The sequence below is a fragment of the Athene cunicularia genome, assembly GCF_003259725.1.
Source record: "Athene cunicularia isolate RWA chromosome 19 unlocalized genomic scaffold, athCun1 chr19_part1, whole genome shotgun sequence".
Classification (NCBI taxonomy): Eukaryota; Metazoa; Chordata; class Aves; order Strigiformes; family Strigidae; genus Athene; species Athene cunicularia.
In genome coordinates this window covers 4,429,111-4,454,740 of record NW_020799124.1, presented here as the reverse complement: position 1 = coordinate 4,454,740, position 25,630 = coordinate 4,429,111, and the positions used below count along the sequence as shown (strand labels likewise).

The 25,630-nt window shown below is 39.8% G+C and overlaps 1 protein-coding gene across 2 annotated transcripts in view; it reads left to right on the top strand.

Moving 5' to 3' along the window:
- The first annotated feature begins 4,517 nt into the window (after window positions 1-4,517).
- Window positions 4,518-25,630, top strand: part of PIGL (phosphatidylinositol glycan anchor biosynthesis class L) — a 56,567-nt gene continuing 35,454 nt past the window's right edge. The window contains exon 1 of one of the 2 annotated variants that reach the window (XM_026861919.1): window positions 4,518-4,594. Coding sequence is in view for 1 of the 2 variants with exons in the window: in XM_026861920.1 (XP_026717721.1) it covers window positions 25,567-25,595 (29 nt within the window). In the remaining variant the exon portion in view is untranslated. Of the gene's footprint in view, window positions 4,595-25,479; window positions 25,596-25,630 lie in introns of those variants that run through there. The other variant, XM_026861920.1, reaches the window with a different exon arrangement.

The following is a 25,630-nucleotide window of genomic DNA, read 5'->3' as shown; positions in this document are numbered from 1 at the left end:
CCACCCTGAGGTGCCACCGCGGCCGCCCATTGACACCGGCCTTCCCGCCCGTGACGCCACGGGGAGGCCGCCATGATGTCCTCCCATGTGTGACGTCACCCCCGGGCTCTGACGAAGTGCCAGGGCCTCGGTGGGCAGTAGCCGGGCCACGGGGCGACCCCGCTCAGCTGTGACAGTGCCTGTGACATTACCATCATGTCACGTGTAATGCCATTGCTGTGCTGAGCCTCGGGGCCCTCTAGGCCCGACCTGCCCTGGCAGCCTGGCACCGCTGTGCTGAGCCTTGGGGCCCTCTAGGCCTGACCTGCCCTGGCAGCCAGGCACCACTGTGGAATACTCCCGCAGTGGAGGAGGTGTCACCATCTGCAGTATGATGTCACGGGTCTGGGTCATGGCGCACTGTCAGAACACCCTAGCTTTGCTCAAAATGTTACTTTCTGCAGCATTTCAGCAGCTGCAATTGGTAGTGAAATCTCTTTCTGTATTCAAACCTTGCACAGAGGTTTGGCAATCCTGTTGCAGCACTGAGGTACTTTCAAACTGTGCGGAAGCAGCAGTTTTAAAAAGGTGCTGTTTAGCACAGCCTTTTGTCATAATTTTGTCATCTTGTAGAGGACTGCCTTGGATGATCCATTTTTAATGCCATAATGATATATTTGCTGTAACACATCTAAAAATAGCAGTTGTGTAACGATCTAATCATGGAAAAATAGGCCTGAAGGGAACCTGAGGTCATGTCCATCAGTTAATCTGAAGGCAGCATCAATGTGTCTTCATTTGCTGCAGATAAATGTCAAGTTTGTTCTTCAAAACCTCCAGGGAGGTTCCTCAGCCTGTGAGGTCTGTGTCAGTGCTGCATTAGCTTTTCTTCAAATTACTTTTTCCTGAATCACTGGTGTAATTTAAGCTTGTGGGTTTGTTTTTTTTTTTTCCTATCTGCCATGAACACAGAAATCAGAGTATCCCTTTGTAGCAACCTCTTCCATATTTTAAGACTGTTATCTGCCTCTTCTGTCTTATCTTCTCCAGACTCAACAACGTTATTTCTTGAGATTTGTCATAGATCATTTTTTCTAAACCTCTGATCATGCTTACTGCTCTCCTTTGGGCTCTTCCAGCTGGTTCACATCTTTTTTGAAGTGCAGTGATCAAAAACTGGAAGCAGTACTGCTGCTGAGGCCTTTCTGGGGCTGAATAGAATGGAAAGCTTCTCACCAGCTCCACTGTTTGACCAGAATTTTTCACAGCATGTGACATTCTTTGTCTTGTGTTCTTCTTGTGATGTACTGAAGTTCTGCAGAATTGATACCTCATCGGTTAGCACATTGTTCAGGTTTTTGTGCATAAAAAACAATCTCCCTTGAATCAATCTTTCAGGTCATACTGTTATACTGGAATTCATGAGCCTGTGGTGAAAACTAAAGCTACTGCGTTTTGTGTTTGTTGAGAGGAGTATCTTAGGCTACAGACATTTACATCTTACACTGAGAGCTACTTACATTTGGGAAAAGGGCCCTCTATGTTTTTGAAAGCCGCAGCTAGTTCACTGCCAACTTTTTTGTTCTTTGTTAGCAAAGCTTTCTGTTATAACAGACCATCTAGGTGAGAAGGCAGGGATTAAGCTATTGTTGAAGTCCGGTGGTGTAATGGCTTTACTGATCACTCTATACCTCCCATTCAAGATTTAGTGCAGAGCTTTCAGTTGTCTTTGCTGAGGGACAAAGGTCTGTGGATCCCATTTGGCTTTTTCACAGCTATGGAGAGATTACTGAAGTGCAACTCTGCCATTTCAGTTTTGGGGACTAATACACTCTTGCTATTAGAGAACTTTCCAAAAAACTGTTGCATTTCTGTTTATTTTGTTAAAATTCTTTTTTTCTTTGCTCCTGATTCAGTGACATGAAACGTTGTGTTTGACACTGCCTTCTGTGTACTCTCTTGCATGTCTTTGTAACAGAACTAGCAGGCCGTACAGGAGAGTACATTCACTGAGCTAATAGATCTTTTCTGTGCCTCTTACTAGTCTTTTGGGCGATTCAGATGTTCATCCTCTCATTGTTTATATGATTGATGATGACAAGTGAGTTGATCAAAGACTGCAAATTGTAATGCTGAGGCAAAATCATTGCCTAGAAACTGTCATACTTGCAGTTTTCAGATGTCAATCAAAATGACTTAAAAATGAATTAGAATTACAGCACTGTGAACAAAAAATCAGTCTTTTACACACTGAATAATCTTCAATTGAAATAATAACTCAGTATAAACGTGCTTTGCTCTCTGTAGTAGCTCCCTATTGTGACTGCTCCATGGATGAGGTCCAGCAGCATCAGCTATTCAGCTGATTTTGCTCTCAATAGCTTCCCATTTTTTCTTGTTAACATTTATAGATTCCTGATGTCCTGACACATTTCTCAAGCTGTGGAACATGGATCTGTTCCTTTGAGTTCAGCAGAAGTTAGGTATTTTGAGAACAGTGGTACTATTTGGATAAAAGATCACCTGCAGTCAGCTATTACACTGCCTTGCAGCAAAAGATGTGTTATCTTAAAATATTAGTGTCGTTAATGGCCTTGCAAAGAATCAGTCTAAAATAAGTCCCGCTGTACTCATCTAATCAATCTAGTGAAAGTGCACACTTCAGTTAATTCTACCGAATCTGGAACTTGCAATCTAAGCTGCAGACTACCAAGCTGATGTGTTCCTCAGCAAACCCACAGATAATCATTGTCATAGTCCCCTAAAACCATTCACTCGCAGTCTGCAAGACGAGGTGTTTTTTTTCTAGGTAGTCTTTCACTCTTTGAAAATTTTATAAAGCTTGCTAGTGATGGCTCAGATTGCAACACTGCTCGAGAGCAATGCTAGATTTAGATGACTCACACCCACAACAATAAAAAGTTCTAGTGTAATTCAAGACAGCTGACTACAGACTTGAATCATACATTAATACTCAGATGTATTTTTTCATTTTAATGCTTCAAAGTTAAAATTGGGTTGCAAGTACTGCCCTGCATAGAGCAACATTCTGGCAGGGGCCATCACAACTCTGGCATGGACTTTGCATGGCTGATGCCAAGAAGAAATAAGGGAATGTCAGGGCAAGATGAGAAGAAAATAATTCAGTGAAGAAGGAGGCAATATTTTAAGATAATAAATCCTGTTTCTCTGCTAGTTGTTGGTCTCAGTCTATTACAACTTTTCTCAAATGACATCTAAATTGTTTTCTATCTTCTTTTGGTTCTATAATGTTTTTGCAATCTCGTCATATTAGTTTCTGTCTGAATTTTCTCTTTCAGTGATTCAGACTTCTGAAAAATCTTTGTTTTAAAACGGGGATTTTTATGATGGAATTCCTCATTTCTTCAAACCCTTTTAGTTCTGTCACTGTATTCTATTGCGGTGTCCTAGTGTTACATGAGAACTAGTGATCATTAGAAGTGGCCCAGACTATACTATAAACTTTAATACATTCAAGAATATACCATGGGATGGGCTTTCCATGTGTTATCTCAACAATTCTGTTCCAAGTACTTTGGACTTGCTCTTCAGCTTGACTGTGGGCCTGTGCTGTTAAGAGTGCAGGAGGGAGTTCATGGCAGCATGGCTAATAGTGAAGGAGGAGTGACTCTTTGACCCTTCCTAAGGAGATTAATTATTACTGATTTGTTGTGAATACTTGTTTTTAAAAAAATAAGCTAAGATCTTTCACAGAGACAACCTGGAAATTTGCCAGTGGTGACAACTTTTAGTCACCTCACTGCAAAGGCAGTTTCTCCTGTGACTATGGAAAAATCTTGTTTGCTTGTTCTGCAGTATATTGGTGACTTCCATTCAGATAATCTGTAAGCAGTTAGTCCATGTATATGCATATTAGAAGACTCCTTTTTTTCCCCTCAAATTATGGTCAGCCTGTGGAATTCACCAAAAGAGATATTAAATCTTGCTAAAAATGTCACAGATATTCAGGAGTGGATTAGGCATATACCAAAATAAACAAAAAGCCCAAACAAAAAACCCAGAAGAGCTAGAAATTTGGAGACATCTACTCATCAGACAAGTTGTGGAAGCCATTTCCCAAGCAGGTTATTCCAAAATTGTTATTTGGAAGATCTCTGTGTCTTTGGCACAAGCATTTAACTTTGGCCAGTTTTAGGATGAGGATACTGGCCTGTGTGGACCACTGGTCTGATTAGACATGATGATTTCTGATGTCCTTGCCAAATAAGCACATGAACGGCTGCAAACCACATAAATGTGAGGAATGTATTCAAGGTGGGCAGAGCTTTGCCTCAGCATTTTACCCTGAGCTAAGCCAAGTGTTGCTAGGTCAAAGCTATGGAGTTTGTCCCCTGCAATATATCTGTTCCTCAAATGATGTCCTTTTATTTAATGTGTGATGCTCACATTTAATGCTTTGAGAAAGAAAAGAGAAATTATTTCCAAAATAACCTAAACTAAGTTCGACAGTGTTGCTGTGTTTACTATTTTCAGGGAATTATTACAATCAAGGAGAGATTCGTAAGAAAGAACTGGAACAAAGTTGTTTTCTTCTGGGGATTCCTGCTTCTGATGTAAGAGTCATAGATCACAGGTAACCAGTTTTCATTTACAGCATAATTTCATTGCAGTTTGAAATAGCGGGTGAAGCTCACTTTAAAGTTCAGTGAAAACTTACTATATCATTCTAAAAAGTCCTGAGGAATCTCCAAAAAGGCCATATTAGATATTTTTATTAACTCTTAACATGTCTAATTAATGCAGGAGACAATTCAAGTGTATAATGGGGATCATAATCCCTAGGTTATGCTGTGTTGTTACAGCATTTAGAATAATGATAACCATACTTGGGGTCTGTCACACTGCGTTTGGGCAGCATGATCGCATTCTGTTACGCTTGTTGCAGTGTTATACAGACAATTACAAATTCACTGAATTGCCTGTGGCAGGTTTGTCTGTAGGCTGGTCTTTACCAGGGTTAGTGTGGAATTCTATTTATAATCTGGTTTAGTCTTGGCTAAAGACAGAAGTGCGTTGCAGTTCATAATAACGTGACTGTAAGATTCTTTCAAATTAAGCCATACAAGATTTCTGTTTTTCTGAGGTGAGATGTTGTTTTCTTTAGTTGTGTGCAGATACAGAGACAGGTGATAAGGCTCACACTTCTTTGTTTTGGGGTTAATTCAGGAACTCTTCTGGGAAGCTGATTTAATGCTTTGAATCAGTGAAACTCAGAACTAGCATTGTAAAGGCCTCTTAAATTGCCTAATCACTGTCTAAATAGGGTTGATAGGAGCTGAAGTAGCTACCAATTACTAGGAAACATGGTACAAGTGGTTGTTTCAATTGTAAACAACTGTCCTACATCCCATAAAGAATATTTTTGTTTATGAAGAAATAACTTTAATAGCAACATTATTGATTTAAAGCCACGCCAGCTGGAAAAGTCAGAGTTGAAAAAAAATCTGGCTTCAGGCAGGCCCTTTTCCCATGAACATATTTTCCCTTGAGCTAAGGCAACAGAAACCACAGTCCAGAATATGAATCTTCTTGAGTTCTTTGCTTTTTTTAGCTTTAGGTTTCTCTCCAAGTTTTCAGCTCAATTACAAAAACAGCATAGGAGTTGTTTTTCCTTTGGAATGAAAAGAGATGTTTCCGTTCACTTTTCTTGAACTGGTTTTGGATAACTTCAAGTTTTGTAGTACAATTATATGACAATGCCCAAAACATTTTGGGGAGGAATAAAGAAAAAAGCTGCTAAGCTTTGCTAAGCATAAAGTCTGCTCAGTGAAGCAGAAGACTACTGGCCTTTCATCCTCTAACGCAATGTGAAGTTGGTTAGCATGCGATACAGGTTTCCCAATACTGCTCCGTCATCCCGCGGTGTGCACAGTCCAGGACTGCTTTTTGCAAGTAATACTTTGGTTTGCTGTATAGGAAGGTGAGGACCATTTCAGAGAAATACATTGTCTCATGCATCTTTATCACTTTCACTACTATTATTGCACATACTTATGTGAGTAATGACTGGTATATCGTTTCCCCCAGTGAATGCAATGCCTGAGAAGACAGATCCATCCCATTGCCCAGAGCTTCTGTACTGGAATGTACACTGTTGTTCTGAGAAACAGGTTTAGATTTGAGGTCTTTATCTCTGAGGTTCGATTGCTATGAGATAACCATCAAATCGTCTTTGTTGTGCATTTAGGGAGTAAACTGACGTTCTTGCTGAATTTTGCTCAGAGCTTGTTTACACAGTGAAGTGTGTTTATGGTGCACTATTTAGTCTGCAGTAACTCACCATGTGTATGCTCTTTATGCAAAACCTCTATGGATCAGGTGTTAGCAAAGTGCTAGAGGATCAGGAATAAATTCTAGATGACACTGCATTTTTAGAGTAGCTAATTTTTAGTGTTTCCCAGCAGTTTAGACAAAGCACTGGTACTCAGGGTTCTTGAAACCTACTCAGAGTTCCTGGATTCCTTAAGGTCAGTAGCTTACCTATGCCTCTGTTATGACTCCTGTAATTTACAGATTATACAAAAATATTTGTCAGTATGGCATGATGTGGAAGTTGATAAATTAATGTTATCTATTGCTAGATTTCAATGTAAAATCGTATCTACAGAATACTCTTCAGGAGGCTATTTCTCTTTAGCATTTTGTCTTCTGTAGGTAGTGTTTAAGAGCAGAGCCCTTTGGATTTTTTTGTTCCTTTCCTAACTCCTCAGAAGATAATTTTCTATCAATGTAAAGAACTAGCACATTGCTGAAGGACTGCAGCTGGCATGCAGCCCGCCTAACATTTCTTATACAAACACTGGATGCTTTACATTATCCAAGCTACATACTTGTATTTTGGTAAGGAAAGCCCAAAGGATTGCTAGGTCTGGATCTGCTCCAACCATTGTAGTGTGGAGCTGAGTCATGCTGCTTCCTCTTTCTTTGCATGATCTACAAGTGAGTGAGTACAATTTTCAAGATGTATAAGGGGAAATATATCTGAAAAGCAAGGTGATTGACTTGCTCTGTAATCTCACTTGGCCAGGCAGGTATAAAATCAACATGACATTTTGAATTGCACGTGAACTTGTAAAGAGAAAGCTTCAGTCAGTCAGCCTATGATGAAATCTGTGTTAAAGACCAATCCTTATTAAGCAGACCCTTGCCTTTAACAATGACTCTCAAGTATAGCCAGGATGCCTAGGACAGCAGTAGTTCAGTCTCTATCAGACAACTGCTTTGCACTGACTCCGGCAGGTGTTTGATGTTGTCAGTGTATTTGTTACCTCCGTTAAAGACAACTCAAATCTTCTGTCACAAATATGGTCCCAAACTGTACCCACATTTCAGCCCTAGAGATTTGAGATCCACAAGAATTTCCTGCAGAAAAGTTTTTTGCTGTAGAGGGCATGTCCAGGCATGGACCATGCAGCACCCAGGTACTGTGGGTGATCAGATGGGCGTGCAGGCAGCCCGTTCCAGACTATTTTAGATTGGAGCACTGGACTCCTCCTACTTGTAAATAGTACAGGCCAGGCACCAGATTTGCAGAGGTGTCCCCTGAGCTGACATGTAATCATCATAGCTCCAACTGAACAGCTGCTTTTAAGGGAGAAGAGTTTTACAGTCCACTTTGGTTACTATTCCCACACTAGGCTTAATACTTGGAGCAGCCCAGCTTAGAACTAGGACTTGTATTGCTCAAAATTAATTTCTGTACTGTTGCTGGGTGAGGGAGGAGTAGCAAGAGAGTGAGGTCTGAATCTTATGTAAGATAAAAGAAGTCACTTCATTGATTGTATAAATGGTAATGTAAAGTCTGTGCTTTTGGTACATTTTTATTATCTTATGTGCTGCAACAACGGACTTTCTTGGAGCTGTAAAAATGAGAGATTATCAGTTTTACTGTGCCACGATACCAGCTTAATTTTCACAAGACTGGTATAGTTCTACAGATCTGCAGTGAAGGTAAAATGAGTGTAGCTAAACTATGAGTGGTATAGATACCTCTAATGCAAACGCAGTCTAACTCAACTGAAAAATCTGCTACAATGATACGTCTAAACTAGTAGATAAATCAGATACTGGACATTTTTTGTGGTGGCAGAAGGGTCTAATTTATAAAGCATTTGGCTGCACTGCAAACAAAAACAGACATCCATTTTCACCAAAAGCACTGTTGTTCTTCAGGCATCGGTTAGACTCTGCTGCCAGATTTAGCTTAAATTGCTCTGGTAATATATGGGCAAATGATCCACTTGAAGGACATGAGTAGTTGCTGAGCAGGGCAGAACTCCATCTCGAGAAGAACAAATCTGAGTAACTGATTTGCGCTTGAGATGTGTGACAAAGACAAGGTTCAGTTTAGCAAGAGGAGAGCTTGTAAACAAGTAAAAAGTGAGTCCTGCATTACCGTAAAACACTGAGATGTTTTCCCTTCTCTTTAGACTGTGCAGAAAAGAATGCTTCATTTACAATGTGAAGACAAAAAATGTTCACGTAAGAACTGCTCCAGGTGCCGTTTTTGATGTGTCACTGCTCAATGTTTTCTTGGTTGTTGCTTTGTCTGGTCTTGAGAACACAGTGAGATGAAGGGGCCCTGGTCTCCAAACCCAGTTATCAGGTCACAAGTCATTGCCATGGGTTTGGATTTGTAAATGTACTTTGTTGGGAATTACAGCTGAAAAAGCTATCTGAAGTAATTAATCAGAAGACACGCTCCTGAACTAGAAAGCTCTCTTTCATGGTATACGAAAAAACAGGAGTTAGTATCTAATTGATGCAATATTAAGTTAGTTAAATTCCCATTAACATTGGGCACATCTGCCAATGCTCTGGCTACTAGTCTGTAACGTTACGCGTAAACAGGAGATGTTTTCTAAGTTGTTTTCAGTTCCTGAAGAGAGGAAGCGAAAAGGAATTCCAAATTATTTTTTTTCTAGTATCTGTTTTGGGTTCATGGAAAGATAAATATCAGGCATTTTACTGCAGCTTCTGAAGGTTTTGTGCACGGTTGTACTGGACAGAACGTAAAACCGACTATTTGCATCTTAAATATGACAAAATATTTGGCCCAAGTTTGCACTGCAAAGAAAATAATAGTCGAGATTTGTGTAAACTAGAAAATTTTCCATTCACAGTACAAAGGCTTACTGCTAATAATGTTACATCTGTTTCCAAGTTTCCATGGAAATTGCACTCCACTTGCTTTTTTATTATTATTTCACTTAAGTCCAGAAGGGCTCTGATTAGACAATGCACAGGAGGGAGGACATCTTCCCGTGCAGAATCACAGGTTATCTAAAAGGGGTTTTTTATGAGGCTGCAGAGAGGCTCAAATTCTTTTTTTTTTTTTAATTTTTTGCTGTTGGGCGCTTTTTTTTTTTTCCCCCTACAAGGTAAATAGGCTTTATTGTACTTCCTCATGTTTAACTTCTAACGAACTTCCTTCCACAAGTTCCCCATGTCAGAGAAGTGAGTCTGTAAGGTCATGGGAAAAATAGATCCTTAAATAAATAGTGTGTGCGTCTGATTGTGATGATCAGAAAGATATAAAAACACTCAGACCCTTCAGAGAACGAAATATGTAACTGGAAATTTGAACCTTTTTATTAGAATTTAGAAACATATATACAGACAGTTAAGATGTACATCCCATTGATCCAGTTCAGCTTTACTGTACTTAGGTGGTTCACTGATGGCTTTATTGATTTGAACACAGGGTGCTGGGTGCATGAAAGCTTAAGATGCAACAAGCTATATAGTGAGAATATGTACTGCAATTAGGAAAGCTTGCCTGAAAACCGAGGGGCACCAGGAGAAGTGCAGAGATAAAATCCTGGCCTCAGTCAAGTCTGCTGGCAAAGCTGTCAGTGATTTCATACCAGTTTCTGACTCACTCATTTGCAGACCTGTGCCATCTTGCTGAATGGGATTTTTAAAAAATGTATTTATCTTACTTACCTTTCTGACGAGAAACATGTGGTATTATTCCTTGATGTTTCTTCTTTCCCTGGTCGCATATTTCATATTTTGAGATCAGTATTTAATAGTTTTAATTCTGCTGAAATAATTGTGGTAATTACTTACATTTTGCCTTCCTAAGTTCCCCGTGGTATTACAGTTTGACATTTTGTTTTATAGCGAACTGTAAAGAGCTGATCTATGTGCTGATTAAAACTGGTGCCATGCTTTATTCTAGAAGAGCTGCATGTTTCAGTAGTGAGTGATGGGATTCTCTTCATCTTACTTATCCCAGCAACACCATAAAGGTCTTTATTTTTTTCAAAATTGTCTTTAATTAAGAATAGCATCTGTGCAACCAGAAGATCTTGGATGTAAATTGATCACACATTCAGTGTGTATTACAGGGAAATCAACCTACATCTTCTGAATCAGTCAAACATACTCATAATTACCCTGAATACTAACATGTTTTACCATTATAAGGAAGCATGAAGCCTTTGTCAGTCAGATGGGTATCTTGATATTTATGTAATCACTGTAACCAAATTTCACTTCTGTTTAGTGTAATTCCTGAAATCTAAATTGTTTTCTTTCTGAGAAGACAATAGAATATTTGGCCACCTATTCTTATTTACATTTCTAAATAAACAGATAATTTTTCCAAAATGCTTACCACATGGCAGCTCATGCTGATATTTTAGGACATCAGAACACTTTATAAAAAGGATTATATCAAAGTCTGCCTTCCGGCTTCTGCTTTTATAAGTGTTGCTCTATGCAATAATTTAAGAGGAAATTCTTCTGGGGATTGAGATGTCTCTCTGCCCTCCAGGAAAGCTGCTTTCTGAAACAAAGGCTTGTATTGCAGTAAGTTAGGTTTAGCTGTTTTGTTCCAAGTTAGATATTTTCTCAATAAGGAAATCTGCCCTTTTTTTCCCTGGGGTTTCTGTGAACCAGGTCCTTTTTCAGCTTTCTAGCATAATTAACTTCCTTGCTGTACAAAAAGGGGGAAGGGTCTGAGGTGAAAGGGAAAATGAACTTTTCAGTCCTAAAGGGGCATGTCCCCCAGATTACCTCTGTAGTGCAATGAGCAATGGTCCTTTTCAAAACATTCAAGGATTCTCCAGATGTCAACAGAGACCTGTCAAACCATGTCAGCAAAGTCTCAGCAGGGTTTGATTAAGAGCAAGTGTCTGGCCAGAGGAGCCAAGGGCTCTGAATAAATGCAGGGGAAAGCGAAGGCGTACTGCTAAAGGACAAAATGCCTTTATGGAAATCAAATCAAAATACTAACCATTGAGATTTATATTTTTAATGCTCAAGATTACTTTAGCAGAATAAAACCCATGAAATACTGATCTCAAAACATGAAAGATGAGAATAGGGATTCCAGTCGTCCCCCGAAGCTGATGCAAGTTTGATTCAACTTTAAAAACATCAGCACTGGAAAGCTGATAGTAAGAAAAGAAATAAGGCTGTGCAGGAGTCTAGGAAAACTGTCTGGGACTGAAGACAGGGAAATACACTAGAACAGGGACATCCACTAGAAGTCATATTTACTTTGTTCTTTCTTAGTTCATGTCTTCAGAAACACTTTTTACTATTCTTTCATTAATGGCTTTTAAAAGACCTCCACATGTGTTAAAGACAGGCACCTTTGGACTAAAGGAAGCCTCAGTGGCCCATCCTGAATTTGGGGATGGTTCCATGTCCCAGCTCTGCCATCTCCCAGAAACACAAACAGATATGCTGACTGGAGCGATTCTGTAACTAGACCACTCGTGTCCATGCAGAACGAAGTGTCTTTGGGTTTGCTGGTTTCTCGTATAAAATTCAGGGTTTGCTATTAAAATATTTTGAGTGGACTTTCTTCATAATGCTAGTAGGCTATAGAAAGGTACAGTCATTAGATTAAAGCTATTTTCAAGTTATACACAATAGTCCCCTTTTAAACATGGCAAACTATAACAACCTACTCATTTTGCCAGTTACACAGTGTGTTTTGCCAACAGACACCCCGAGGAACTAATGGAGAATGACAGGCGTTCCCCTTTGCCCCTGGAAGGTTCTCTGCTTTGATAGCCCAGGAACATCTCTGTTAGTCACTCATTTTAACCTGCAGCCGCAAAGGCCTTGCTGTTAATTATAGGCAGACTGAGGTCTTCTATCAGAGAAGAGAAAACGGTCTTTTCCTTAAAGAGTAACAGTTATATCAGATAGTCCCAGTAAGTTAATCAAAGAGGAGGAACAAACAGAAAAAAAATCTAGCAGGGATTCAGTTTAAACTTTTGAATCTCTGCATTCCTCCCAGCTTACTCAGGGAAAATATATTCCTATTTCTACTGGGAACACTCTTAAAAGCTTTCTCACAATAATGGATTGGGCGTTAATGCCTTGTTCACAAGAACTGTGTGGTTTCTTTGTGTGTTCTCATAATCTTATTTTAATTGTAGCTACAGTACAAAATGTTGAGTACCTCAGTTAAAATAAAGTTGTGAGATCTGAGGCTATGACATGGTTTAGAAACATCATCAGGCTGCATCTGCAATGGACTTGCATTTTCTGCCTGTCAGGTAATTACTGAGGAAGGGGATTTGAAGCCTCTTGGTCAAATTCCCCTTTGGGATTCAGTCTAGAGAAGTGCAGTTACATCAATTCCTGTTTTTCCTAAAGGTCAGGATCCTAGCTGTACTAGGTAGCTCCTGCAGGTAGTGTGTACCTGTACTCACACTTTACTTGGATGTAATTGCAGTAACTTCCTCCAGGTTGCCTCAGTCACTGGGAGACAAGAAGTTTTAGTGTCCAGGGGCCTCATGACATTAAAACCAGTTGTTGGTTTATTCCAGTTCCCTTCATCTAACTGCTAGTTCAGACAGTCACCAGAAAATTTATGGAATAATCAATATCTGAACCTTGGGAGCAAGGCCTTTTTTAGGTTCATTACAGACAGAATGTTTCCAATTACAAGAGACAGTGTCAAAGGCTGTCAGCCCACTTTAAATGCAACTATACGCTCTCTTGCTGAATGGCAGGAGTATAATCCTCAATTCTGAAGTTTATTTCCAAAATTCCCACTGAAGGCAGAAGGCATCTCCTATGCTGGCAGCTAGTAAGAGAACATTGGAAACAGTGCATATAGTGCCTGAGAGGGATGAGTGGGAAGTGCCCCCTTCTATGGCAGACTCAAAGGGCTGAGTTGATGAGCTACAGAAGGAGGGTGACCCTGGTGCCTTTGGGACAGGAGCATGGGGAGAAGGAAATTCATAAGAATTTCACCTCCCGCTAATTGCAGGGCATTCAGTGGGGACATTTCTGGCTGTTTTATAGAAGAAGACAGTGTAAGGATAAAAAAAAAAAAAAAAAGCTTTGTGGACATTACTTTTGAGTAATAAAAGCAGCTTAGTTACTTTCAGGTTGATCGAAGTATTTTATTTTTTATAGAAATAACAGTGTTTGGACTGTAGACACTGTGAAGACTCAGTAGAATTTTTGTGAGGATGTAGACTTACAAATTCTTTGTACAACATACGTTTTGGGTCTGCATCAACCCAGTTCTTCCACATAGCTGGTAGAACTGGAGCTGTAGAATCTTGGATGTCTGTCTTTCCTTCCTCAGAACCACCTTCTGGTTCCATCAAAATCAATGGGAGTTGGCCTTTGACTTCAGTAGGACAGTCACTGGAGTCACCAGTTACTTCAGTAGAACTGAAATAGTCAACAAGAGAAGACAAAGTCTTGTTTAAAAAAATGTTGGTATGGGGAAAGTTGGAAAAGCATCTGTACAATGGATGTTGTGTAAAATGTGTTTTCTCTTAATGACCTTCCAGTTCAGATTGGCTCTGTTTACATACAAATCAAAAGCTGGTTTGTCTAACTGCCAGCACAGCAAAACTAAGTCTGAGATCTGAATATCCAGCTGTGTCTTTTGCCTCTGACATCCTCCCAGTAATAAAAGTTGAGTGGCTGGGATTTGGCTAGAATTGCAGATGATGTGTGAGCCAGAATTGAATTCAGCCTGCTCTTCCTCTGCAAGACAATAGAAGTTAAAACTTGTTTGTGTCAATAAAATAAGCATATACAACTCATAACCCCTCAGGGACCAGATATGATGAATAAGATGTTCTTTTTCCATCATCACATTTCTAACCCTGACCAGTGTTAGTAATAAGTCTGTGAGAACTCAGACTTTTGTCTTCCTCATTTCAAAGCTGGAGCAGAAGCTTTTATGGAGTTTACCTGTGAAGATGCAGCATCCAGAGAACAGACATAGTTATAACAACCTTTGCAGTGCTATCTAATCCAGGTTCTTCATTCTTCACTTTCAAACTCCCTGATGGGTATAGCTATGTGAAATGCTGCCTTTGCTCTGTAAGCCAGTGCTCTTGTACAGCTCCTCTGCAGATTGACGAAGTGACAGAGACAGTAACTTCTTCACAGGTGAAATGGTACTGTAGCGTACCTGTTAGTTATCACTTTCCTGCTTCAGGCTTTTCTCCAATGGTATGTTAGTAAACTAGGCTGCTTTGTGTAGCAGAGGGTCTCAAACTTTGTCATACAGGGATTTCTGTTTGGTAGCTTGTCAGGAACTTGGGTGCTGCACCTTGTGAGACAGATGCCAGTGGAGCATGTGGTGATGGAGAGGTTTCAGGTCCTGGGGTACTGTCTGGATGTAGGCAAAGCTATTTCAGTTCATAAGGGAGCAATGCGTGCTGGAACTGTAATTATTGCAGGGTCCTCTTTTTTGTAACAGTGGTGAAAGCTCTGGCTGCAGTACAGAGCTCCGTTAGCAATTTCACTTGCAGATTATACTTTGACCACCTCATTGTAAAAGACTGCTTGTAAAGCTATATAGCAATTAAGCAGAGCATTTGTTATCTCCACTCTTTCCATCGGTAAAACCCTGTTTGACAGATGATTGAAAGCTCCTCCAGTTGACAGTATTAGTGTGAGCCAGCAAAGATGTTCTCAGCAGTCTAGAATCTGAGGCTCCCCAGATGCTTTGAGCTGACTGCAGTGGGGTGCTGCTCTGCAGCAGCATGAGCCAGGGCCACCTTTTGAAGCGTCCTACATCAAGAGAATTCCCATTTGTATTTTCTTGGCTGAGTTTGTTGTGACATGCCCTGTTATTTTTGCCTTCTGTGTCCATTCTAAAGTTCCCCCAGGCATCCCTTCAAATGAAACATTGCATCACTGAGGAAGTGAAGCCATTAAAAGTGAATGCTTTCGCCAAACACTTGGAACAAATACAATCAGCTCTCATCTACCAGAAATGGTCTTGCAAGTTGACATTGCAAAATTTGGGAAGAACAATAGTCCTTTCTTGAGCCGTTTGATGCAGTTTTTCAAAAAGCTGAGCTGTGCTGGGGTTTTTTTTGTCACATCATGAATGAAGGTTTTATATTTGCATAGAGCAAATGTGGAAGGATTACCAAGCAAAGTGGTTAGAGCACAGAGCTTCACACTTCAAAATCCTTTTGAAGGCAGAGAAATTTTAAGTTCTCTGCTGAACTCTGCTAAGGTCTCTGACCTTCTCTGTGTTTTACTTTCATCCTCTAATAATCCTGACTTTTTGCAGAGACGTACTGATGGACCAATTATTGTTTACATACTATTGTCATGGTGTGAAATGCTGTATAAGTTTTAAGGATGATTATTAGAGTTTTCCTTGCTAGTCAAAGGGTTAATTTCTTTCTCCAAAGAAGGAGATCTGATTTAGGTTTGGCACAGGAGGAGGGAAGACAGAGGATTTTGTTCTGCAGGAAACTAGGTCAGCAGGTTTTTATTATCGTGCTCGCAGCCCAATGTGGTTTGCATTTAGGAATGAACTTGGTTGACATTGTGTATGGTTGATTTCCTCTTCCCAGAAAGCAGGCCTCAGACATCACTCCATACATTATGGCTTTCCCAAATTGAATGCAAGAGAATATTTAGCCGAAGCAACCCAGGCAGTTGTGAGTTTGTTAGATACGTTTTTAGAGCTATCTGTTGGGAGTGCCTCAGGAACACAGAATGCAGTCCAAGATATTTTGGAGAGAAGAAACAATAGGGCTGGAATCTTTTCAGTCACTGAAGTGCATCAGAATCATAGACATCTTCATTGTTTTTACACCCCTTCTACTGATGATTGTTCTTATAGCCTGTAGCATTGTTTGGTTTTTGTTTGAATGTGGTCAGATTCTGATCTTGGTCCTGCCAAAGTAAATTTGGAGTAATTCCCTTGCTTTCTCTGAAGCTTTCTCTGAAGCCATGTGTGGCTGAGATCACAGTGTGGTCCTGCAGAAAACCTTTAGATGGGGAGTTTTCCATTATAACTTTTGGACCATCATGACTGATGAAAGATTTGAATAATCCAGAATCTTTTTCACATCTTCCAGCTTTCTTGACCATATACTCTGGAGTGTATTCTTTTTCTATGCAACTGAAAATAGAGGTCTGCGTTCTTTACCTCTGCCTATGGAAGACCAAATTGTGGCGGACATCACTCATGTTGGAGAATTCAGGCTGCCTTTCTTTACAGATCATTTTGACTTCACTGAATAATGAAAATCCAAGTACTTATAACTTTAAAAACATCTACTTTGTTTTGGTCATAGGGATCGGGTAAGGGTGATGGAGCTTAGAAAGGCTATTGGTAGCGTCTAAGAAAATTTCAGAGTAATAGGATTTAAGGCTGAGCATCTATTTCCAGTTTGATATTCTTGTTGTTTTACAGACTTTAATGTGAGTTAATGGCTTTTCAGCATAATAAAACCATCTAATTTTCTCCTGTTCTAGTCTTTATTCAGTTCTGGCATCAAGAAACCCAGACATTTTTGCAAACCAAGTTTGGCTTTTAAAGCTGAACAAGGAAAATACAGGCAATATTGAGAGGGACAGACAGCAGTAGGTTGCCAGCAATTCCTGGAAATAATGGAGTTTCACAACCATTCCCTGCAGATTGGACATTTAGGGAGGAGAAATATCCTTGTGGCTTACATGGACAGAGTAATGAAAATGCATATTCTGTTGAGAAAGTTTGTTATGGTGAAAATTCAAATGCCATTCTTGGGTTTAAACCAAAGAGCAGCATATCAAATGCCTTAAAATGATGACAGCATAGAAATAATACAGGTCAGAAAATTGCATACAGTCTCTCCTCAACTTGCTTTTAATATTGTGTTAGGCTGTACATTTTGGTTGTCCAATGCCTTTGAATCTTTAAACAGTTTCAGCTGCAATAAATGTGCTCATATAATCATCTTTTGAAATATGAACATGTTAAACAGGGATGAAGAAAGTTGGTATTTCTATAATACCCTTGTGCTCTTACACTGTTGGCGTGTATGACTGAGAGCCAAGAAAACGACAGCACGTCAGAATGAGAGGCACAGAGAGGACTTATAGCAGGCAGACACGTACACACAATAAACATCCGAGCTGAGGCAGCATTTTGAAAATTATCTTCTACATAATGAAACAGAAGGGGTTGTAGGAGTATCTCCATAGCCTCATTCAGCAATGACAAATCATTTCATTCAAATTCTAGCGACTCGGAAAATGTCACTATATTGCTGGAAGACTTGGGTTGTATTCCTTGCTCCCTAAATTGAACTAAATTGAATTAAACTCTTAGCTCAAGAAATGAGAGATGGAAAAGACTATCTCTCCTGTAGTGTCTCTCCAAGATGTATCTTGTATTTCTTGAGGCTGACAGCCATATGAAGCTTTTGGGATGCGAGACATAGCATAAGTAAGTTTGGTCATTCTTGTTGTGAATAAAAACAATAAAATCCTACATTTCTATAAAGGCTTTTTCTTCCCCAAAAGAGTTCAGAAAACATCACAAATCATTAGCATATCGGAGCTGTCACTGAAAATACAGTAGCTTCTGGTATGAAACAGCAACCGTTAATAGCTCTCAGCAATGCCGTGTGTATGAAAAATGTCTGCTGCCGTATATTTGGGCTCTTTCAAAAGAATGAACTCAGGAGTTTCTAGACTGAAAATGAGGTTGGTAATGCAGAAGATCACTGCATGTCAGCGAATAAACAGATGCTTGCAGCAGACTCTGGGATAAGCAGATGCCGAGTAATGCTGGTGTATGAAATAAGCCATTTGTGCCCATTTGGGAGCTCTGCTGCATAAAGGATGCAGCCTGCAAATTTAAGTAGGTTATGATGTTCTCCCCTATGGCTGGGGTTAGAGGCCAGTCCAGTTAACTGCAGAGTAGTCTCTTTGTGGTACAAACATGAAGGCACTAAACTAAAATTGTCTTTCAGAGAGCAGTGGCTTCATATGGGTGCGTTCCTTTTTTGTTTTTAAATGTAACCCTATCTTTACCAATTGAAGTAGCTATTTGATGGTTAGAATATGATCTCCGAGCTATGAGCACAAACCCTGTTTATCCCTCTTGTGGGATAAAAGATATTTAGTCTTGCTTTATTTGTAGTTATTATTCCTTCTTAGTGTTTTAACCGGTAATTAACCCTATCCTTTGATAGTTGTTTACAGCTGGGAACAGACTGACAGGAATGGTGCTGTTTGTTCTGCAGTAAGGAGGGAGTGGTGCCAGGTAGCTACCCCGTATCTGCTTCCTAAATTCAGGTAGCCATCTCCTGGGACAATCCCTGTACCAGGAGAGAGGAAACAGCAATCTTCCTTAACATGGCTGCTCACTTTTCTGAGAATGGGATTGGTTGGTTGATTAATTTTATTGACAACTTATTGCAGACAAAAGGTGCTGGACTGAAAGCACTGGTAAATGGTAGACATAGGTCCCACGCAGTATTACTCACAACGGAGTAACTACACACCAGTGCATGTCAGTACACTTCGTTGTTGCTTCAAATTGATTGCTTGTATCTGCAAGAAGATTATTGTCCAATATGATACAACTTTTGGCCTTTTTCCTTGGATGCCAATAAGAAGATTAATTAGAAAAGGAATAAAAATGTATTCATATTTAAGGGAGATACCTTTTCTTCTGTGCTGCCTTGTCTCTTATTCCGTCCCAATCCTTTATGCATTATGCTCAAAGAGGTACTGTGGAGCAGAGTTAAGACCCTCATGCAGCTTCTGTTATGTTTAGTGCCCTCTGTATCTACAAGGAGGTGAAGAAGGGCTTTTTGTCTCCATCTTCATGTATCCTTATTCCAGGAGAACGGATGTGCTGTTGCAAGAGCAATCTGGAGCAGTGCTCTGCCAGCACACGATGTTTGATATATAACACGTTCAATATCCCCTCCTACAGTGGCTCATTCTATTGACACTCGCAGTATCCTTCCACAAACCCTTGCTGGAGCCCTCACACAGCTCACAAGTGATCTCTGGCTCCACAGCAGCCATAATACTGGAGTAATCTCCAGCCAGCCTTGGCAGTTGGACTTTCCCAGTGACCTGTATTAACCAGAAGTGTTTTGGGAGGTTTCCCAGTTCCACCATTCTGCTTTTGGTGTTTACAGCTACAGTAACTAACTCCTGACATTTATGCCCAGTTTGTGCTCTGATTGCTGCAGCTTGGTGCCTGTTTACACATGGGGCCTTCTGATAAGGCAGGCATTTGACCTTTCTATTCTTAACCCATTAACATTTAGAAGAGCTGCTCTCCTCACTTCTAGAGGCAGTGTTCCTCGCCCTCCCCCCAATATCCCCATTCCAGCCAGATAAGATTACGCCTGGGTTATATATTGATCTAAAAGCAGAGTGCCAAATGCAGCCCGCACCAGTTCAAGGGCGAATACCGAATCCATATGAGTGAGTTCACCACATGTTTCGGTTCAGTAGTGGAAAGGTAACGACCAGTGGCTCTTTTTGCCCTCTCAGCAGAACCTCGGGGCACACACAAGGGTATCACTTCTTTATTGTACCAGTAAAACGAACATCATGGCTGCAGGAGGTACCAGTCCAATTTGCTGATGCTGCATCTTTGTGCTGTTTCCTCTTTTTCATCCGCACTTAAACAGATTAAGGGGTTGAAGTGATTATTATACACTCGTTTGCTTGAGGCAGTGTGTTCAGTAACCTGAATGTGGACATAAGAGCCAAGATTGCTTTGTTTAAAGCCAAGCCTGCCTCAATGAATACTGCACCATGTCACTTGAACACATCTCTTCACCTGTGCATCCAGTTTTTGAAAGTGGGAACCTATTTGCAACCTAGTGAATTATAAATAGCAACAACTATTATGGGAAAGTGGCTATATAGACAAATGTACATAGCCATTTATAGTCAAAGTCATTAATTCTTTGCCAAAAATTAGTCATTGAAGTATTCACAGGTGTATGAAGTGACACTAAGAAGCTCTAAGAGAGAAATTTCAGATAACCAGTTAAACATCAGCTTCCAGTGCCATAGCTATCACACAGAATGGGAATGGGACTATGTGAGCAAGGGAATTGCCCCTTCACGTATTGTTTCACAGTCTCTTGTTCCACTTCAGTATCTTGGTATAAAATCTACATTTCCAAAAGGATATTTGACATTTAGAAAATACTTCAGAAACAGTCACTGGAATGATGAAAGATGTGGAAAACAAACCTAATAATGGATATTTAAGATGCTTGACCTATTTGCTTTATTCTTGAGATGACTTGCTAATGATACAGGAGGATGAACATGGGGAAGAGATTTGTTGGATGAGGTCTGTTGAGCTGTTACATAGCATTTCATATGAGAATAATGACCACAGTCAGGGGTCCCTCCTGGCTTTAAAAATCTATGACAATGATAATAACTACAGTCAATGGTAAGAATTAATTAGCTGGCAAGCCTGATTTCCCACTGCAAAACCAAAAGCCACTGGAGCAGGATGGATAAAAAATTATTGCAATTATCAATATTTTATTATGTTAAATGGTTTAAAATAAAACATTGTGATTTAATGTGCATTTATGACCATTTCCACTAAGAACTAAGCTTCAGATAGTCTAATAAGATAACTTACATGAAATTAGAGGCAGGCATATACTTTTTCCTGCCAAAGTTTAAGAGAAAGTAAAACCACTGAATTGACGGCGGTCTCTGACTAAGCACTAGACTTTTTTAGATTGAATGACTCCATTTTAGTTGTTTTATCTTACCTAATTTAGAAACTAGGTAATTCAGAGCTGTGCAGCTCATTCAAAACTGAAGGAGGAAAGTTTCTTTCAACTTGTGGTCTGTGCATAAAAATAGATGTGAAAGTCTGTTCTACTAATTTTTTAGATGCCTGAAGAGCATGTGTGATCCAAAACCAACTGCTTTATCTCCTTAACTCAGTTATTATTGTCTTTGTTTACTGGATCTGTTAGTTTTTAATATGTTTTGGTAAGCTTTCCATGTATTTCTAGAAATTCTAATATGATTGTTAGAAAACAATTATAAAATACCTTTGTAATGACTTCGAGCTCCAGCTTCCATCTCAACTCAAAATTGCACAAAGTATGAATAAAAATTCATTTAGTGGGGGAAAATACCTGACTTCATGCTTGTTAATACAATAAACTGTAAAAATTAAATTCTATGCTTAGTTGTAGAGTTGTGTTAGAAATAACTAAATCACTTATTTAAAATGGGTGGGTTGAAATCAACCTGTCCTGCACTGCAGGCAGGGGTAGGCAGGAATTTTGCTCTTCATGTACGGCTGGATCGATCCCAGCATTTGTGAATATCCTTGTAAGAGAAGAGCAGCCCATCATCACCAGGGACCATTGCTATGTTGGGCCCTTACCACGGCGTGGTTTGAGTTTGCCTGTAAGGCAGTCACTGTAGTAATGTCAGAAACAATCACTGGCCATTTGAGCAGCCTAATTGAGAGAGACAAGGCATAGGAACAGAAACACTCCGTGCCAATGCTTTTAGAGATCCTGATTTACATGGCTGGTTTTCTTTCTGATTCTGTTTATGGGGTTTTTTTCCCTCTCATATGTTCCATGAAGTAAATTTTTTATCAGTGAGTCAGAGCAAAATAAAATTCCAGATTTTTGTGATAAGATATTAAATGTCTGGGCAAGCCTTATCTTAAAATGTATTTTTGGCTTACCCAATGTACTGTACATGCTGAGATGTGAGTGTGTGAGCCTCTAGTTAGGATTAAAATACCAAAAGCATGGACATAGGAAGCAATAAAGTATTACATAGGAGAAGATGCATAATTTTTGTGACTGTTTAAAGAAAGCCCAGATGTGGGAGTAGTTATCTACTGAAGCAATCATTTTCTAAGCCACAGATGACCAGAAAACTAATTAAAAAAAAAAAAAAAAAAAAAAAAAAAAAGATAAGTAAACCTGAAGAACTTAATGTTTAAACAATGTAGCCCAGACTAGTTTGGCCTTAAAATGATCTCCTTTAACAGTAATTTATTTGAGAATGTTTAACCCTCAGGATTTAAATTCAGGAGATAGTCTTGCTCGGTGGTTACAAACGCTGGGAGACAGGATTGCTGCAGTTTGCTTCTGCTGCAGAGTGTGTCAGGAGAGACAAGTCCCTAAGCAGAGCTCCATAAGGAACAGAATTTTTTCCAGGATTTCCTGTCCTCTCCATGTCACATTATCCCCATACAACTATGTACATATTGTCTGTTATACCTGAAAGGGAGGACAAGGTGGCTTCTGGGTCATGTGTTTAGAGAAGACTTGGAGATCTTTCAGTGAAAGATTTGATGATATGGCACATTTTTATTAAAGCATTCTCTAGTCATCTCTTATTCAGCAGAGACAGCAAGAAATTCTGAAAGGCTTGTTCTCCCTGAGATGAGAAGGAGGGGTATGTGGATTGCTGTGGAGGGATACTGCCATGCAGGGACAACTCCTGAGAGTCCCCAGAGCAGTACTGCTGCGCTAGCATAGCCCTGTGCCTGGATAAATCAGCCCTGCCTCTCAGCTGGGTGGATGAGGGTGCGAGCCGCTCTGTGCTGATGCAGGAAGATTGCTTTTCTTGCAAGAGGTAATTATGCCATTAGTGTGCAGAGCTCTGCACCTCTCTTCTTTGTGAGCTTTTTCTGTGTGGTCTAAAGCAAGACAGGCTCAGAAGATGTTAATTTAGATATACTTCTGCTAGCAACAGGTGACAAGAGAAATTAAATAACTTAAGAATACTTAGACTTGCAAAACAGCACCAGGGTCAAGGTACTTTCTAACAGCTCAGTAGAGACTCCTTTAATAATACCTTACAGACTTCCCTGGCTGCCTGGCCTATTTACAGACCTTGTTCTTACCCCTAATCCATTTCAGAAGTGTTTCCATTTTGATTCAGGGATTGCCCAGCAGGACGTTTGTCTTAGCACACAGGGACAGCTGTGTTGACAGTATCTCCTGCCTCAGGGCGTTATAGGCTCTCTGTAATCAGATGAGACCTGTACATGCTTCAGTGCCTTAGCAGTGAACTGAAACAACCTTTGTCTGTTTGGGAGGATGAAGGAAGTGACCACGTTAAGAAGTTTGGCAGTCATTTGGATATATAAAGGATATATAAACTGCAAAACCAAATGGAGGTCTAGGAGTCTGGTTTACTGTAGCAGTTCATCAGGCAGCATGAAAAAAGGATTGTCTGGTGTCTGAGAAATACATACAAGAAAAGCAGATGATTTGAAGTTAACTTGCAAATAGATGTTGAGTAATATTTATATAATTACTATCCCCTATCCTCTAGATCCCTATCCAGTGTTATGGTTTTACAGCTGTACATATTTATTTTCTGAAATGTTTCTTTTTTTGTCCTTTGTGGTGTGTGACAGAGGTAAACATGCAGTTTTTTCTATTTGAAAAATCCTGGGAGTTACTGGTAGCAATAGTATATAAAAGTTCGACAGAAATGGGATTTTTAAACTGCTAGCATACCATTTAAAATGCAGTTTGCATAGCAATAGCAATGACCAAATCCCTGTTGAATACTAGCCAAGAGTATCCATCGGTGTGTTTTATTCATGCCGTGTGACAGTGCAGTTAATACAAGTCTGTATTGATTCTATTTATTTCATTTTAGAAAACATCTCCATGGAGCATTCTGTGTAATTACTGTAAGGACAAGGAGCAGCAGTTAGGACTGACAGCCACACTTATAAATACAAATCTTTTGCAAAACATTCAGTCATACTGCTTCTCTAGAACAAGTCAGACTTAAGCAGAAGCAGATTCTGCTGTCAAGGTTCTTTCTGAAAATGCACTTCCTCCAGCTCTCTTGTGCTTCCATCAGGGGACCATTTGTTTTAGCATCTCAGATGATCTCCACAGCTACATTATGTACAGAGAGAGAGAAAGACAGGCTTTAAGGTAAATGATTTTAAAAACACTTGATAGGTAAAACATGCACTTTACATTGTATCTTGTAACTATCAGATGATCAGTAGAGATCCTAGATTACTGGCACAGTGTAAGTAGTTATTCATAACCTGACTGCTGCTTGTGAGCCGTAGGAAGTGTGTAGGTAATAAATACATACAGATCCACGGTATGTAGGAAATGGCTGTAAGTTACTTGGTTGTCACAGGTACGTACCCAGTCAGAATTGTTTGAATATTTAGGCAGGTCAAAGCTTGTGAACGTGAGACATGCAAGTCTGAGAAAGTCCGTTTAGTGAAGGAACCTACGTTAATTAGCTCAACTGCTTGTTGCAGTTGTTTCCTTATGCTTATGATGATTAAGTCACACTGATCTGCTGAACCTGGGTCAACCACAATGTTACCAAGACAACTAAGTATACTAGTCACTGCCCTTGAGTATTGCCTGCCACAACCCAGAGTGTTGCCAGCAGTTGAATATTGGAGCATGAAATGTCTCACAGTCCCCAATCCAGATCTCCATCTTTGGAAAGGTGATGTGGTGGAACAGAACCTTAGTTTCTTGTACAAACAAGCTCTTGATATAGCTGAAGTGTTCGGGTCTCTTCACCAGCAACAGCCAAGATGGATGAGATACTCAAATTGGACAGGATGGAACCACACAAAGATTCCAAACAGTACAGTATGTGCTTAGTCATAATCTCTCTAACATGCCAGAAAAAGAAAGCACTAGTAAGAAGCTACAGGCTCTACTTACTTCTTTAATCGCTTTCAGAAAAATGTTAGGGCTTCAGGTAGGTAAAAGAAGGCTGATGGGCCTCATGAAAAAATCGTTAACACATTCCACCCCATAGCAGTGTCCCATTGAAACATCTCTCTGTAACAGTCTCAGTTCCTGCCTGCTACAAATTTGCTTATTACATGCTGTTAGACTGGAAGGGGTGAGTGACAAGAGCCCTAACTACCATTAAAAAGGAAAGGGAAAAAAAGTCTAATCATATAAATCCCTGTAGTTCATTTCCTCTTAGAAGATCTGTGCTCTGTAATTATACTGCCAAAGAAGCCTTTCTTCTTTTGAGTTCACGTGAAAGCTGAATAGGTTTATTCCCCTTGGCCTTAGTTCAATCAGTATACAAGACATTATAATTTTTTTCTGTTCCAGTGTAAACTTGAATTAGAAATTGATGGGTGTGATACTTGAGATTAGAGCAAACTATTAAAAATAATAAACTCCTCAAAGGGACAGTTGCTAGGTTGGGAGTACATTTAACGTAACCCCACCACCAAATAGGAATTTTGTTTAGAAGAACCCAACCCACCAACAAAGAGTGCCAGCAATCCAGAATTCCCAACATACAACAATTATGAATAGAACAAGATACTCTCTTGTAAGGTAAGTAATGCTAAAAAAATTGGTTAAAAAATATA